Source organism: Carettochelys insculpta, chromosome 21 (genome assembly GCF_033958435.1).
Source record: "Carettochelys insculpta isolate YL-2023 chromosome 21, ASM3395843v1, whole genome shotgun sequence".
NCBI classification, from domain to species: domain Eukaryota; kingdom Metazoa; phylum Chordata; order Testudines; family Carettochelyidae; genus Carettochelys; species Carettochelys insculpta.
This window is the reverse complement of record NC_134157.1, coordinates 7,266,771-7,284,888: the sequence shown is the minus strand read 5'-3', so window position 1 is coordinate 7,284,888 and position 18,118 is coordinate 7,266,771. Positions and strand designations below refer to the sequence as shown.

General features: G+C 44.6%; 1 protein-coding gene across 1 annotated transcript in view; it reads left to right on the top strand.

Moving 5' to 3' along the window:
- PAPPA (pappalysin 1) overlaps positions 1-18,118 on the top strand; it is a 248,149-nt gene that overhangs the window by 101,230 nt on the left and 128,801 nt on the right. The window contains exon 7 of the mRNA XM_075015238.1: positions 8,770-9,277. Within this exon, the coding sequence (XP_074871339.1) occupies positions 8,770-9,277 (508 nt within the window). The remainder of the gene's footprint in view (positions 1-8,769; positions 9,278-18,118) is intronic.

Genomic DNA, 18,118 nt, shown 5'->3' with positions numbered 1-18,118 from the left:
TTTCATGTGGCCTGAACGGAAATAAAGGGTAGATAAGCATACAGGGCCGACTTCCTTCATGGCATAGCTTGTTAGCTGATACCCATGTGCTCAGATATACCTGCACATGGCTTCTTGAAGTCTGAGAGCAGAGCTGTGCCAGGATACCATAACTAATCTGATTTGTAATGTGAAGTGAAGGAGGTGCCAGCAGAGAGTCCTGTTTACTCCAATCCAGCAAAATGCAACAGCTAATTTTGTTTACTGAGCCCCAGGTTCTGTCCCCTTTCCTGGCAGTGAGTAGTTCTTTACTCCAGGAGTAGCCCCATTGAAAGCAGTGGGGACTACTTGCAGAGCAACAGGCCTGCCAATGGTGGGGCGGAGGGAGAGCTACAGGGCAACTGCAATGAGGCCCAGCATTTCAAAGGGGCTCAGAGCCCCTTGTTTCCATAAGTGCCACAGTAGCAGCAGTAGTGTTCAGGTACGCCAGGTCTCTTTGCAATGCCACAGGAATGTCATTCCACCATTCTGCAGGGCGTCTGAGGATTGGCGGGGGCCCAGTCCTGTGCTCCGGGTGGCACTAAGGGCTGACTATCTGTGCCACTGCCCCTTCTGCCTGAGGCTCCACCCCTTCCAGGGGCACGGAGCCAGGTCCCTCCACACCTTGCTCCAAGGCCTGAGTGGCTGCACTCTGCAGCAGGAATAAGGGAGGCAATCTAATGTATCACAAATGGCAAGTGCTGACCTTTGAGATGTTACCTTTAATAGTCTTCCATAGCAGTTAATGCTAAGAAAATCCAAAACCACAGCACAAGTTTAAATGATTGCCTGCCGCTGCAGCTTCACAAGGTCAAGAAATGCTTGGGAGAGTTGATTTCCCCACTTGGTAATAAGCAATTTATATGGGGCTTGTCTACACTTGCCCCAAACTTCAAAGGGGGCATGTTAATCTGGGCAACAGGAGATTACTAATGAAATGCTGTGGTGAATATACAGCACTGTATTAGGGTAATTCTCCCCAGCAGCAACTTCAAAGAATCAAACTTCAAAGTACCGTCATGCGTGTAGCCACAAACACTTTGGAGTTTGACACTTTGAAGTTGCTGCAGGGGAGAATTAGCATATTCACTGCAGCACTTTATTAGTTGTATCCTGTCACCCTGATTAACATGCCCTCTTCAAAGTTGGGGGCAAGTGTAGACCCAGCCAGGGTGTAGCAGCTTGGTAGAAATTGAACTGTTTTTCCCTAAAAACTTCCGACCCATACTTGGTTGTATCCCATCAATATGATCTGGAGATCAGAAATAGGTAAGGTAGGCATTCAAGGTTTTGATCTCTATAAAGAGATGGGGGGGGAGTTTTACCAAAAAATATATTGGGAGAATAATTCATATGGAATAGCTTGCTTAGTACAACTAGCCTCTTTATTCCCTCTCTGTAGAATGTGCACAAGCAGATTTCAGCGCCTGCAAACGTAGGCCAGCTAGCTCAGTTTCAACATTGTCAACACTGAGACTCCCTCCCCAGTTTTCTTCCAAAATGTAGTAGGCTGGCTAGCTCAGTTGGTTACAGTGTGGTGCTAATAATGCCAAAGTCATAGTTTCAAGCCCCATGCTGACTCACTGCCAATTCCTGGCTGTTTGGCAGGTAGAGATAGGGGGCTGGATAGCTCTGTGGTTAGAGCATTGGCTTTGTAAGCCCAAGGTTGTGAGCCCGAGCCTTGAGGGGCCTTTCAAGATTCTAGGGCAGGTTAGGTTAATTAAAAGAAAAATAATCCATCAGGGGTGGTGATAGCTCCTGCTGTGAGTGCAGAGGACTGGACTCAATGACATCTCAAGGTCCTTCCCAGCTCTATATGATCTGTATATCTCCATGCTTCCAAATGCATCCCACGTTCAAGTTCACATTCTTAAGTCTGTGTATTGATCATAAGCAGCTCACTACTTAGAACTTAAAACATTAATTAGGATTGGTTGTACAAATTGCATTCAATTGTCTCTGTTCCTTGACTCATTGAATTATAGCTACTGTCATCCAGAGGAAGCGTGGGGAAGCCAATGGGACCATATTTTTTTCAGGATGAGGTAGTAGATAAGCAGGATTAGAGAATGTTGAAGCATTTGAAACAGAGCTTTATGCAGGATGGAAATCTCATTTCACAAAGGATTTTGAGATTTAAAAACCTGGCTTTGTTCAGAATTGGAACGAAAACAGAAAGTTTCTAAATTCTCCAGGAAGGAAAAATCCATGCCCTCCCCCCCACCCCGCCCAAAAAAAAACACTTTGTTTCATTTCTAGTCACTTTGTTTACACTTTGATGTAATATATACCTTTTATAATGCACACAATACAAAAAAGGTAAATGTTAAAACAATAACTCATTTCAGAACAAAAGATCAAAACATTTCAACGTTGTTAGCACTCACTCTCCCTTACCCGTTTTCTTCCAAAATGAAATTCTGGTGAAACCAACCCCATCCCGCAAAGCATGTTGATTTTGACAGACGCTCATAATGCATCAGACTATGTGGTTCTGTCAAAATTTCTCCAACTAGCTCTAATTCGAAACCCTTTCCTTTTGACTCTCACAGGCCTTGCCAGAGGCAATACTGCTAGGAAAAATAGGCTACTGTAAGATTTATTAGTGGGCTGTAGAGTTTACGTTTAATTTCCTCTTGTCACAGTGTGTGTGCCAGCATATTCTTATCTATGAAAGGTGCAGTCAGATCCTCATCTATCTCATTCAGTTGCAATTGTACCAATGCTACGGCAAGGGCATTAAGAAATATGTCCTGCTACTGTTTTAATCATCGATGGCCTTTCCCGTTTATAAGACATACCTAGTGGATGGCATTTTCTGGTCTGTAATTTTCCATCATCACTTCCCAGTTACTGGCCCACAGTAACTGCATGCTGTTGTGTTTTTGCATTTTGTCTTAGATGCAAATATTTTAAATAGACAGTTAGAGAACACAGAAAGAGATCTATCTGCTAGTGTTCAGCAAGCGTAAAAACCACTTATATATTCTGCAATAATTCATGTGTGGAAAAAATGCTGCTGCTTGATTGGTCATGGAAAGCAACCCTAAAAGAGGAAAAAGCATGATCAAAACAAGCTGATTTTAAAGTTTGAGCAAATATTCCTGGGAACTACTCTGTGGTACTCATTCAGCTTACCAGAACACCACCATTCTTATCTGGATCAAAAATTATATTGAACCCAACTGCTGCAATTTTGAGCCTTATGTTCTCTTTGTCAGCCCAGGGTAGGTTGTGGCTACCTGTGTCATACTGATTAAGTGAAGTCTGTGAATATGAAATAGCTTGGTTCATCAGCCTACTAAGCAATCCAGTACTCTGCTTCTGGCAGTAGCCAATACATTTCTCAAGAGCATATCTTTCCATATTCAAATTTGAGCCATCTTAATTGGCCACTGGGGTCACATGGTACATTTCTTTGCCCTGAATGAAAGAGTGCAACTCACTGAATCAGCATTTAGTGCAATGTTCCATCTAATTTTTAACATCCACTAGCAGAATAAATTTTGTTATATGCATGAAGGCATATGGGGATGTGCACCACCTCTGGAAACACATGCTGCTGACTCTGGGCACTGCTGGCACTGTGCTAATCATCTGAATTTCTCCTGGGTGGCCACCCAAGTTCTCAGCTTAGAGGGAACTCTGGTTTAATGTGGTCGCTCATGCTTGCAAATCCAAAATGCACTCTTCATGTGCATTCTACATGGCTTGCACAGGATCCAATATTTCAATGATCATTCCTGCCAGTTAACTCATTAATGGGCAGAGTTTCAGGAGAGGAGTGCAAAAGGGGCATAAACACAACTGACCCACATTTATTTAAGGCCATCCCATATTTTGAACTTCTTGTTTCTGCTCTAAATACCCAAAGTTGATTGCAATAGGACTTTTCATGCTCTTCACAATTAAATATGACCTTTTACCCAAGCTCGGCATACAGTGTCTAATAAATCATAGGCTAATACATGCCGAGGCCAGAGGAGACCCCTGTAATCATCTTGTCTCATCTCTGGCATAAATCAGGCCTCAGAACTTCCCCTAAGAGAATCATTTAGAAAACCATCCAATCTTGATTTTAAAATTATCTGTGATAGAGAATCCACCATGAATCTTGGTATGTTATTCTGGTGGTCAGTTACTCTCCCTGTTACAAATGTATACCTTATTTCAGACTGATTTGGTCTAGTTTCATCTTCATGCTAATGGCTCATGGTCAGTCTTCATCAGCTAGACTGAGGAGCCCACTAGCAAATATTTGTTCTCTTTATAAGTACTTATAAACGCTGATCAAATGATCCCTTAACCTTTCCTTTGTTAAGCTAAATAAATTGAGCTATTTGAATTTCTTTAAAGTCGTAACATCTGTGATTTGCTTAGGCTTTGGCCAAGTATACAGTGTAGCTAGGCAGGACTACTGTTACTTAATATGGCTAAAGTGTCTAGTATTAAATGCTCTGCAACTGGGGGGAAGTTAACCCCTGTGCGTGACTTAGCTCACTGGCTGTATAAGTGTTGCATAAGTGTTGGGCTTGCACTCTGCACAGAGGTGGATTGCAACCTTTCTCAGAATATCTCATTTTTATCAGAGGTGTCTTCCCAGAGGAAGCTACAGACAGTGGCTACCTTTGAAAACCTGGGCCCAGCCCCAAATCACCCTGTGTCTCAGTTTTCCCATTTGCCACCCCCCTTCCAGATGGCCAGGATAACACTTATGCCTCTCTGAATTGAAAGCCCTTGAGGATCAGTGGGTTAAATGTTTTCTTCATGCTGCTGTCAGGAGCTCAATGGACCAGATACGCTGTAAGCGTTGGGCCTGACCACAGCGAGTGTTCTGAGATAATGCAAGCTGGATGGAGTATTTGCTACTCATATTGATCAAATGCTGAATACTTGTGCTCCTCTCAGGAATGAGGTCATGGGGGGGAAGGAGGAGGGAGGCTCAGCAGTTGCCCTGTTGGAATAGTAAGAGAGAGCTAAATAAATAAATAGTACAGTGCTTGAAACTGAGCCCTGGCTTCCTTCAAAATATGTCACTGCTACTTGAGCGTGGGACTCGCTCCATGCCAGAAGTAAGTGGCATTCCTGCTGCACAGCGATACATGAGAGGGATACATGTAGAAGGGGATCATGAGGTGGGGTGTCACTGCTTGCTGGAGGGAAATCATACTACATCTGGGATCTTTTTGACTGAAGTGGAGAGTCCCTCCTAGAAGCCAGCCTTCAGAAAAATAATGCGTATTCCTAACACTTCAGGGGATTGCAGACAAGGAGAAAAAGTCACACATTGGCATTTTCTTTTAAAATTAACTCCCATTTCCTCTCTTGCTTGTGTTTGCCCCATGCTTGCCTTCCCTGGTTTTCTTCCTCTCTCACAGTCAGCTGTTCTCCCACGCGCTCTCTCTCTCTCTCTCTCTCCCCCTTCTTTCTTGCCTCTGCTTTGCATTCTCTCTGTCCAGCTGACTCCCTCTCCGTGTGGTTATTTGGGAAGGAAGAGGGAATTTATAGCTCGCACTGGATTCTGTTACCGACTGTTCCACCCATCCGACCTCTCTGGATCCTTCAGTACATGATTTCATGCCAGATTGTAATGTTACCAACTATTTCAGAGCCCAGCATGCACCGTGGCTTTCATTAGCTTTCCGTAATACCTCCTGTGTTGGAGAGCAAAGCCGGGGTGAGCAATGTAAACGTACAATTGTTAGTCATTTCATCCCAATGGTTAAATTCATCCAGCACAGAGAGCCAGCTCCAGGTCTATACACTACTTCTGTCCAAAAGCCTGAGGTTCCATGAGAGGGCCTCAACTCTGTAGCAGATTTTTGCACAGTAGTGAATTTCAACCCAAAAGCTCTAGTGAACATGTCCACAATGTTCCCTCTAATCTGAGCACTTGGGCAGCCACCCAGGAGAGATTTAAACCCAGCTGATTAGCAGAGCACCCACAGCCACCAGCATGTGTTTGTAGGGGTGGTGCACAGCTCTACATGGTTGGTACACATAACAAAACTTATTCCATGCATGGATGGAAAAAAATAGTGGGAATATTGCACATCAACCTCAACAGCACAGTGTAGCTGCCCTTCACATTTATCAAATGCAGTTTAGTTTTTTGTTGTGTTCTTTGGTGAGAAACTAATTATTTGACAGTGATTCATAGATTCCTAGGTCAGAGGGCACCACTGTGATCATCTAGTCTGACCACCTGTAGAACACAGGCCAGAGAATGTCCCCATTACTCTGACTATTAAAATACAATATCTTTTTTCCAGTCTGAATTTGTCTAACTTCAGCTTCCAGCCAGAGGATCCTTTTAGGTCTCTCTTTGCTAGACTGAGCAACCCCGTGTTAAATATTTGCTCCTTCTGTAGCAGTGGCAACAAGAAGGAGCACTAGCAATGTACCTCTGCCCCTTCCTCTTCCTTGTCCTGCTCCACCCGCTCTACTGCTCCTCCCTCACACACATCTCCCTCCAGAAGCTGCACAGCACTCATGGTGAGTGCGGGGGGAGGGACAAACACTGGGGATGCATGTGACCCCCCCTCCGAGCACTTCCATATGTCACCCCTGCTTTGTAGGTACTTCTAGGCTGTAATCAAGTCATCCCTCAACCTCTTTGTTAAGATAAATTGATTGAGCTTCCTTAGTCTGTCACTATAAGGCAGGTTTTCTAATCATTTAATTGTACTCCTGGGTCTTCTCTGAATCCTCTCCAATTTTTCAACACCCTTTTTGAAATGTAGGCACTAGAATGGACAAAGTATCGCAGCAGTGGTCCAACCAGTGCCAGATACTGGGAAATAATCTCTCAACTCAAGATTCCCCTGGTTTTGCAGCCAGAGATTGCATTAGCCCTTTTATCCAGTGTTATACCTGAAACTCACGTTCAGCTAATTAGCCACTGCAAACGCTAATCCTTTTCTGAGTCACTGATTCCCAGGATAGAGCTCCCCCATCCTCTAAGTATAGCATAGTTTCTTTGTGCCTAGATGTACATATTTACAATTAGCCATATCAAAATAAATATGGTTTGATTGCATCCAGTTTTTCCAGAAATTCAAATCACTCTGTATCAGTAACCTGCCCTCTTTTTTTATTTACCACCTCTCAATTTTTGTGTCAGCTGCAAAATTTGTCAGGGATAATTTTTTGTCTACTTCCTGATCATTAAGGAAAGGCTAAATAATGTAGAACCAAGAACAGAAATCCCGTAGGACCCCAGTGCTGCTAACCAGCGTGTTGATGACCATTTCCTGTTTACAGATACATTTCAATGCCTCTCAGTCAGCCAGCTTTAAATCAATTTGAGGTGTGCCATTTTCATTTTATATCATGCTAGGTTTTTAATCAAAATGTGCTGTACCCAGTCAAATGCCTTACAAAAATCTAAGTATATTAATGCAACATTATTACCTTTAACAACAAAACTGTAATCTTGTTAAAAAAAAACTAGATTGAGGGAATCTACTTTCCACACACACACAGATTAGCATTACCCTCTTTTAATTCTTTAATCAAGTCCCGTATTAGCTACTCCAGTATCTTGTCCCAGCTTGATATCAGACTGCCAGATCCTAATTACCCACGTCACCATTTTAAAATATCAGAATAGCATTATCTTCCTTCCAGGTTCCAGAATTTTCCTGTGTTCCAAAACGTATTGAAAAGCAGCATTAAGAGTGCAGGAAGCTCCTTAGCCAACTCTTTTAAAACTCGTGGGTGTAAGTGCTGTGTCTCTGCTCATTAAACATATCTAACTTCAGTGGAGCTAACTGTATATCTGGTCCATGCAGAATATTTCTTCTTGTGGCAATGGTATCTGTAGGTCAGTGGACTAGAAGAAATACTCCGTGAGTTGGGGATGGTGAAAGTAAGTTTCTAGGTCACCACAGAACACAATTATGTGTGCGTGTGTGGTGGGGTAGAAAGAGAGCCCCAAAGATAGGAGAAATTTTCTGCCAGGATAAGTGTAGCATCTTCTTCAGGTCCTAGTGGAATATTATTATCACCATATGATGAGAGGAGTGCATCCTCTGTTTATTTCCCCCAAAATATGGACTAAATGTATTTATTGAACGTTACTCCCCTCCCTGCTCCGTCCCAGCTGCATGCAGCCAGACCTGCACTGCTCTGGCAATTCAAAGGGTCCTGGATCACCAGGCACCACTCCTGCTACTTTGGCAGTGACAGCAGCTGGAGCTCTGTGCACCTTTGAAAGACCAGGCCTGGGGGCAATTGCCCCTGTTCCCTCCATCAGTATGCTTGACAATGGTCGCAACCTTCACTTGAAACTGGATGATGAAAACATGGGGCAGATTTCCTGGTACTTCCCTCCCCTCCGACCCCAACTGTTTTGTGCCTCTCCGGTGAGGAAAAACAACACTAAACTGGGCTCAACCAGACAGTTACACCGTGTTTGTGATTTGTTTTCCTGGTCATAATGTGCCGGGGATCCAGCACGTACCATGCAGCAGGAAATAATCTTGTATTAGCAGTTGGATTGGGCAGATGAGCCCTAATACCTGTGTCACAAAATCTTTCTGAAATTCAGGTAACAGTTCTAAGTACCCTCTTACCTACCTCTAGCCCATCAGTCCTGAGATCTTTCATGCTTCCATCTGAATGTAGAGCTTATCTCTCAGCCTGGCGGTGCTCTGCTCAGTAGGTTTGTATTTCAGAACACTGAAATCCATTTCAAGCCATAGTCACTAAACTCTTTATCTCTCTTCTTTGCTTTTGCCTTTCCTTCAGGTCACCCTGATGTCGAGCAGTCCTGTAAATCCAGTGTCAGGACATGGAGTCCCAACTCAGGGGTCCACCAGCACACGGTCCCGCCGGCCTGTCCTGAGCCCCAGGGCTGCTATTTAGAGCTGAAATTTCGCTATCCCTTGATCCCAGAATCCCTTACAGTCTGGGTGACATTTGTCTCCACCGAATGGGACTCCAGCGGAGCAGTGAATGACATCAAGCTGTTAACCCTCAGTGGGAAGAACATCTCCCTGGGGCCCCAGAACGTCTTCTGTGACATCCCTCTGACCATCAAGATGAATGCCAAACAGGTGGCCGAGGAAGTGTACGGCATCCAGATCTACACCCTGGATGAATATTTGGAGATTGATGCGGCTATGATGAGCTCCATCCCGCAGAGCATGCTGTGTTCAGACTGCAAACCCATCCAGTACAAGATGGTCAGGGACCCTCCCTTCCAGACTGGTTCTCCATTTGTCATCTCAAACCTCAGCAGGAGATTCATGGACACGTGAGTATTTCTAGCCAGAGGGATGGAGAAATTGTTTTGGAAAAGATAGAAAACCTCTCTCCCTCTAAAATTAGATCTAGTATAGAAAGACAGTCTCTCCGCGAAAGAGGGCACAATCAGAGCATATGGTCTGGAACTAGAGGTACCAAAATCACAGGAGACAGCCTGGCCTCATGGGATATCCAGCTTAGATTTGGAGACACAAAAGCTTCAGATTTTCTTTTTTTTTTTTTTTTTTTAATTTCACAGATTACCAACTACTTATCCAAACTGTGAGAGAATCCAAGAGAGGGTTTCAGGATTAGCATGGCAACACTTGCAAGTAATAAGCGTGTGGGGGTGAGGGAGGACATCATTTGGAATGCTCTTATTGGGATCACCTAGAGCTGAGGATGGCAGGCAGGTGGGAGAGTGGGAAGTGCATTGTGTGTTTACGTATTTAATGAGTTTATTTCATCTGTATTCACATCCCTCTTATAATCATTTCTGCAGTGGAGTGTTGTTAACACAAATGTTTGCAGATTTCAGTGGGGGGCTTACCCAAAACATGTGCCTTTTGCAAGTTCTCTGTACACAGGTGAATTTCACTCTGGGTTTTAACCTAAAGCGTGATTACAAGAGCCGTACTTTTCCAGTCAGAAAACATAAACATTACCATGTGACTTTTATGTGACCAATCACCTATGCACTTAGGCACTTGTGCCCTAATCACAAGGCTGCCCTTCTCCATGCGTTAGTGAGGAGAACTAGGGTCAATGGCCAAGTGCAGCAAGATCGATTTTGCCACCTCTTCACACACGTGGCAAAATTGAACTCCGGAGGATCAATTGTGGTGGAGTGATCTTCCCGTATGTACAGACAAGCCCTGTGATTCTATGACCTGTTGGAAGTGTAGGAAATTGTGAATTTTCTCATAGCTTTTGTTGCCAAAATATCTTTGCCTGAAAACTGCCCCATTCTTCTTGAGAAGGGGGCTGGTTTTGCATTAAACATCAGCATTCTTTGTCTCAAATTCCGTGAAATGACCCCACTTCTGAGTTCATAATGAAATATGCAGGGTGGGAGAAACCTGTTGCATTCTGAGCACTGTCCTATCAGACTTTGTTCTGAACATTTTTTAGCTCTCTCTGAAATAGTCCTCTTAACTGGACTTGAGAGAAGGGCAGCCTTGTGATTACGGCACCATCCAGGGATTCAGGACACCAGAGTTCATCTCCCAGCTCTGCTCCAGGTTCCACTGAGACCTTGGACAAGTCACAGGGGATGAAACTTTCACAAGTGCCTCAGTGACTTTGGACCCTGTGTCAGACTTCAGTAGTGACTTAGGCTTTGTCTACACTTCTAAAATTAAAGTGCAATAGTGGCACAGCAGGAACACTGAGGGAGAGCTCTCCCAGCATTCTGTGTAAACCACCTCCATGAGGAAAGTAGCTCATAGCACTAAGAGTGCAGCTGTCAGCACTGGGAGCCCATTTAAAGAGGTGCTTTACAGCACTGTAACTTGCCGCACTTCGCGGGGGTGTTTTTTCACATCCCTGAGCTAGAAAGTTGCAGTGCACTCAAGTGGCGCTGTAGACTTAGCCGTAGGCCCTCAGCCTCGTAAGTGCCACTGAAAGCCAATATGTCTAAAGGCACTTACGAGGCTGAGGGCCTGAGGCTAAGTTTGCACTGCCACTTGAGTTCACTGCACTGTCTAAAAGTTCCCACCTCACTTTTGAAAAATGGGGTTTAGGTTCCTAAGTCACTTACAGCCTTTTGACAGTTTTACCCAGGATTCTCTGTCCTTAGCTGTAAAACGGGGATAATAGGGCAGTGCTATCTCCCAGAGTAATATGTCACATACTATAGTGATGAGGTCCCAGGGTTGCAGTTGCAGGTTCAAGGAGGGCAGGTGCAGCGGGGCCCAGAAATTTTAAAAGGGCTTTGGGCCCTTTAAATTGCCACCAGAGCCCTCAGCAGCATGCTCTTCATGGTGCTGAAGGGCTAGCTGGAGAAGGCTAGCCCCCGCCCTGCCCCTTCTGCCTGATGCCCCACCCTGTCCGTCACCCTGCAAATTCTCTCATCAGCCCTGTGATTCTGATTAATTCTTTCTTTTAACATATGGCAGAATTCTTTATATTCTCAGTTCAGAGCTAGATTGCGTCCATCCTGCAAGGATTAAAGCAGGATAAGCTTTCCATCATCAGCCTGCACAGAGTTTTTTACTCACCAAGCAGAAAGAAAGAGGGCTGGCGGTGTTCCCCCTCCGAGGCACCTGTGAAAGAGAAGCCTTGCATATGTTCCCATGTAAACAAGGACATATGGCTATTGCTTTAAAATATCTCTCGGCCCAGAGTCTCTTCTACCTGTGTGTTTGACTCTGTATATGTGGAACTCGGCATCCCTCTGCCAGCTGACAGTGCAGCCCCTCTGTTTCTCTGTAAACCCCAGCCTTGTTACCTCTCCTTATTGTTTTTAAATGTTTTCCATATTGACAAGAGCGGCATCCGCATGTATATAAAAATAGTGCGGAGGAAGTTGCACGTCTCATCTCTTGCCTCTTGTGACCTTGGTCTCTGTTTTCTCTTTTCTCCCAAAAGAAAAATATTTGCTTGTTCTGTTATCTGTGAGCTAGATCTTTCCCCCAGGTGTGGCAGCGGTGAAAGGAAAATTAATTTCTCATCCCTTCTTCCTGCTGGTGGAGAGAACATTTCCCTAAGCTGAAAGGGGAGACAGTCTTAATGGATAACTCCTGCCTAGTCAGCATTGGGTGCTCTTACCAGAGAGTGAAAATAGCTAGAGTAATGCAAACCATTTCTGAAGGAGCATACATCCAACCCAACCCTTCTACTCTCTGGCTGAATTAGAATTTCTGCTCTCAGCACAAGCAGGCTGAGATCAGGGAAGGTTTTAAGGGAACAGAGCTGAGTTCTGAATGGCTTTCTCATCCTGCAGATGATAGAGAAATCAGTCACATCTCAAAAGCTTCTGCTGATTTGGAATATCCAGGTTTGCTGGAATCCATTGAGCAAAGTGAAATTCATCAGCTGTGAACCTACATAAACCAAAAGTGGAGTAGGGGGAGGAAATCAATAAAGTAGCCAAAGCAGTGGCAGTGTGAAAATGCTGAGTTCTTCCCAGTTTTAGGAATAAGTAGCAAGAGAACTAGCCTGCACAGTTCAGATCTGGGTCCACATAAAACACCAAAGTGCCCCTCATGGGCAGTGTTCCACCCAGGAGAGAATCAAATGCTGCTCAGCTGCTTAGCAGCTTAGCAGAGCACCCACAGTGCCTACAACGGGCAGCATGTGTTTCTACTGATGATGCACATCTGTGCATGCCTTGGTGCACATAATAAAATTTATTCCATCCTGAATGGAAAAAGTAGAGGGAATAATGTTCCTGGGGGTTCCACTTCAGGGTTTTCATTCTGGCTGATCTCTGGAAGTAACTATGGATGGCCAACAAGTTAAAACAAATTATTTTGGACCCTAGTGTAGCCTGGTACTTAGAAGTAGTTATAGCTGCCATGTCCTTAATATCTCAGCATTTGTTCTCGAGCAAAAACACTTCAATTTTTCAGGAGAGATTCTTGAGCAGACTGCACTGAGGATGAGAGCTTCTCAGAGGTCAAGAAAATGGGCAGATGTCACTCACAAAAGACTTGTCTTGTTTCATAGCCACAGCAACCTCCACTTCTAACCCCCCAGTCCCCTCCTTTCATGAGTGCAGCCTCTTTATCAGGAACAAATGTTGGAGGAGAGAAGCCGTGAGAGAGCCAGCTCTCCCTGTGCATGGGTGGTAGTGGGCAGCGTACAAACAGCCTCTGCACAGACAGAGGTGCTCTATTCAAAGTTCTCATTTGTACAATAATTGTACAGTGTGTGCTAGAACTCTGGAGAGACTGAGCTGTCGCTGAACAATCTACAGCTGGATTGCATTGTTCCTATGATTCCCTGTACACACCAAAATCCTGGGATCTCTGTCCTCCTGCAATGAGTAACTCCCATTGAAGCCAGTGGCACTTGGCTCTAGGGGAAAGAAATTCAGACCCTCACCAAAGATCACATCATAAAATAGGAACATGAGTCCATGGGGAAGAGAATGCAGATTTCACAGTGTCCCTAGAAATCTGGGCTCCTGCCTTTCTGTCTCTATGTGGCAGTGATGCAAATTGGTACTGAGCCAACCATTCAAGTTTCAGAAAAGAGTTCAGCTATATCATCAGCCACTGGACAAGCTGTTCGTTAAACAAGTTTAATTTTTTATCAAGCAGTTTGCTAAGGTTTAGATACAAATGTAAGGCTTGTAGCCAGCATTCCTCCTAGGTTTTTTTTTCCATCCCTGGAGCTGCGTCTACACGTGCACGCTACTTCGAAGTAGCGGCACCAACTTCGAAATAGCGCCCGTCGCGTCTACACGCATCGGGCGCTATTTCGAAGTTAACTTCGACGTTAGGCAGTGAGACGTCGAAGTCGCTAACCTCATGAGGAGATAGGAATAGCGCCCTACTTCGACGTTCAACGTCGAAGTAGGGACCGTGTAGACGATGCGCTTCCCGCAACGTCGAAATTGCTGGGTCCTCCATGGCGGCCATCAGCTGGGGGGTTGAGAGATGCTCTCTCTCCAGCCCCTGCGGGGCTCTATGGTCACCGTGGGCAGCAGCCCTTAGCCCAGGGCTTCTGGCTGCTTCTGCAGCAGCTGGGGATCTATGCTGCAGGCACAGGGTCTGCAACCAGTTGTCGGCTCTGTGTATCTTGTGTTGTTTAGTGCAACTGTGTCTGGGAGGGGCCCTTTAAGGGAGCGGCTTGCTGTTGAGTCCGCCCTGTGACCCTGTCTGCAGCTGTGCCTGGCATCCCTATTTCGATGTGTGCTACTTTGACGTGTAGACGTTCCCTCGCTGCGCCTATTTCGATGTTGGGCTGAGCAACGTCGAAGTTGAACATCGACGTTGCCGGCCCTGGAGGACGTGTAGACGTTATTCATCGAAATAGACTATTTCAATGTCACAACATCGAAATAAGCTATTTCGATGTTGGCTGCACGTGTAGACGTAGCCTGGGTGGAATAAATTTCATTATGTGCACCGAGGTACCTGTGGATGTGCACCATCATAGGAATACATGCTGCCCACTGGAGCTGGCTGCGAATGCTCTGCCAATCAGCTGGGCGGCATTTGAATCTTTCCTGGGTGGCCACCCAAGTGCTCAGCTCCCAGGGAACCCTGCTTGTAGCTGGCATGCACAGTATAGGGAGAGGGTGTGCTTGGGCCTTGGGTCTCATTATTTCCTTTAAATGGGAAGAGGCCATGTTTCTGTCACATGGTTTGTATGGCAGTAAAGGTGTCAAAAAATGCCAAAGCAAAATGCCTTTTGATTCTTCACTGAACTATACAAGCTTGACGGTGATGGAACTCCATTTGTCTTCAGGGGAGCTTCACTGGTGTTGAACTGAATTGATACGGGGAGAGAATCAGATCACTGAGCTTCATCAGACCCTGACTTTGTTACCTGCCTCCTTCACGCCTCCCCATGTTTTTGGACAGAGAAACCATTTTTGTTGGGGGTAGTGCATTACATTTTGCTGTAAGCTTAGAGACTGTTAGCCACCTTACCACTGACCTTGAACTTCTTTCTTGGCCAAGACTTGGAATCTCCCTTAGTCTGTGGTCATTCCATCCTCAAACAAAGGTTTCAATAAAGCCAACTACTAAATAAGCACTTCAGCATTTAGGGCCTGTTGCAAAGGTCCCCCCTGAAGACAGCAGTCAATAGTCTTTGGAACAGGTGGTTAGCCAATGATACAGCTGAAAATAGTGTGTGAGCAAAAAGAAAAAAAGTATGAAACAACTAAGCAGAAACAATATTCCCATGGCTTGAGCAAGAGCAATAACGTTTGTCCAAATTGCATCTTGACTAACCTGCACTCCTAAATCCCATCCATTGCCTGTGTATTACTGTTAAGAAGGTTGAGGTTAGTCAAGGGCACTGTACAAATGGTTAGTAAAACTTCTGGAGGCTTGGAGGCTGGCTTTGCTTCCAGAGGTTTCATGGAGCACTTGAACGTGCTAGAAAGCAGCAGTTCCAGATTCTGCTCCACAGCATGACTGTGTCTGCTAGTCCGAGACAAAGGACTTTGGCTGACGAAGAGACCCTCAATCTCCAGCAAGATCACTGCTCCCAAGCCCCAGGCGAAATTCTTTCTCATTCCCCCACTTCCCTTATATACATCTTAGAGTGAGCAGGGAGGATGAATAATTTTGTTCACACATGCCAGGTATGAATGTGTGTCATTACTTACTCACTGACAGTACACCAAGTGCCTGGCAGAGGGGAATCAAAAAGAGAATATCCACATCTTTACTTTTCCACTATTCACCTTTATACTCCTTCCAGAGTATTTTCTTTATGTATGGAAGAAAGTCTCAGAGGGGTCGCTGTGTTAGTCTGTAACTTTAGAAACAACAAGCAGTCCCGTGGAGCATTCAAGGCTAACAAATGTATTAGGTCATGAGCTTCTGTTGACAAAACCATCCTCCTAAGATGAGTTGGAGAGGAAATACCCATGAAAGCTCATGACCTAGTAAGTGTTAGTCTCTAAGGTGCCATATGACTGCTTGTTGTTCCTTCAAATATGGAGTGCAGCTAAAAGCTAACCTGAATGTTGCTATTATTTACAACTTCCAAGAGCATGTTAGGTATTTTACTAAAGAAATAGACCGGGTCCTCGGTTCAAAGAGCGTACAATCAAACGTTAGAGGTGAATATTGCTGCTGCTGCTGCTAGGGATTATATGGCTTCATTTAGCTGATCAGACCTGGCAGGCACTTTCTTTCTTTCTTAGATCTCAGGTTATTTTCTGCAAGAGAATGAAATCCACTTCCCAACCAGCTACAGAATAGGCGTGACAACTGCCCCTGTGTAAACCCTGCCAAATTGCTCTAGTCCTGACCCGGAGAAGCAAGAGGGCACATTCATGCTCTGCTTGGTATGCAGCTTTTCTGGGAATGCAGAAGTGCCAATTAACACCCGCTGTAGTGATGGATTTGTAGATTATTAGCTGTTGTGGTTACTTATGTAATGCCATGTGGCACTTTATAAAATGCACAGCTCCAGATTCTCTGTTCTGTCTGATCTGTATTTGATGGAAGATTAGGACTTGGAGAACAAAGAGGGGGACATATTTCTTAGCAGCACTCTGATTCTGACATAGGGGCAAGACCTTTTTTTGGTCCCAAGTTTGACTTAGGGTATGTCTGCACTGCAGTTAGGTGGTATAGTTCCCAGCATGGGCAGAAATAGATGTGCTAGCTATTCTCGAGCTAGCCCACCAAATGTATCATGTACTCACAGTGGCACTAGATGCATGAAACAAAAAAATGGTCATTTGGCACTTCACATATAACATGGGCTTCCACATGGCACTTCTTATATAACATGAGCTTCCACATGGCAGATCCACTTCTTCAGATTTGGAGATAGTGAATGAATACTGAGCTAAGATCTTGGGTGGGAACGTGCTCGGGCAGCTCGCCTGAACTGTTATTGAGTTAACATGAGCACATCAGCCTCAGCAGGGAATTACACCTCAAGCTCTGGGGCAAATCTAACATTAGAGGAAATTCAGAGTTGCTGTAAATTATTCACAGCTCTCTGTGCCTCCTGGGCTGGTTCCAGCCATTGAGAATAGCTGGTATGCAAAAGCACCCAGGCCAAGACTACTTTCTCCCTAGAGTGACTTGCTTCTTAGGGGCTGAGAGTGGTGATGGAGAGTTGCCATTATGCAAAGAAAATCCTCAGAAGGCACAATAAGACAGATTTACAGCACTATGCACTTCCAGAGCCATACAAAGAAGCCAGAGAGGGGACAAGTCTGTGGCCCATGACTGAGTTGTGGACAGGTATCCATTAGTACGTTAACTGATGCCACCAACTCAAGCTATAGCCACCAGGCCAACATTAGGTGAAGATTATAGCCATGGGTGAATTTGAACTAGCAACCCAGAAAGAACAACAGAGTATTTAGCTGCAAGATAAGTTGAAGGTTAAATTGGATCTTTCACATTGAACAAAGTAATTTATTGCAGGTGAAACAATCTCTGATCCGCAGTAAATTAGGCTGTACATTACTCATGGATAATTACTGTTCACTGATGTTTCCCGTCATAAGTACCTGTTATTTGGGGTTCTAAATAAGGTAAGGAGCTACAGGAATCTCCCAGGAATAACAAATGCATTTTCTTTGCTTGACTGAGGAACAAAATATTGGACAGGCATGCGTTATGCAACAATTTAAAAATAACTCCATTGTAAAACTTAGGATTGAGCCTTGAATATCACAAGAGAAGCAGAAATGTGTTACCAGCATTTTTATCAGCAGTGTCAGCTAATACCATTTTCACTTTTACTTTTGTAGCTATGGCCTTGTGGGGCACTTAGGTTTATATTGAAATACCAAAATTAGGTGCCAAAAGTGGCTAGGCGGGGTGCAACCCCAAACTCTGGATATTCCTAAACCTTTGATTGTCAGAAGCCGGAACTGAACAATAGGGGATGGATTACTTGATAAATCTCCCTGCTCTGTTCATTCCTTCTGGAGCATCTAGGATTGGCCACTGTCAGAAGACAAACTACTTGGCTTGATGTGCCTTCGGTCTGACCTTATGTGGACATTCTCAAGTTCTTAAACTTCTGTTAAACTAGGATCTCAGAGTCAAAACAAAAGAGGACTGAAGACAGAGCTAGCATGGCATTGCAATACTGTGCTGTCCTTAGTACTCCATTTGGTTAGGACACTAATGGGCCCTAAAGAAACCCTTTTAGGCATATAATGGCTTACAACTATGCTGAGCAAAAAGAGAGA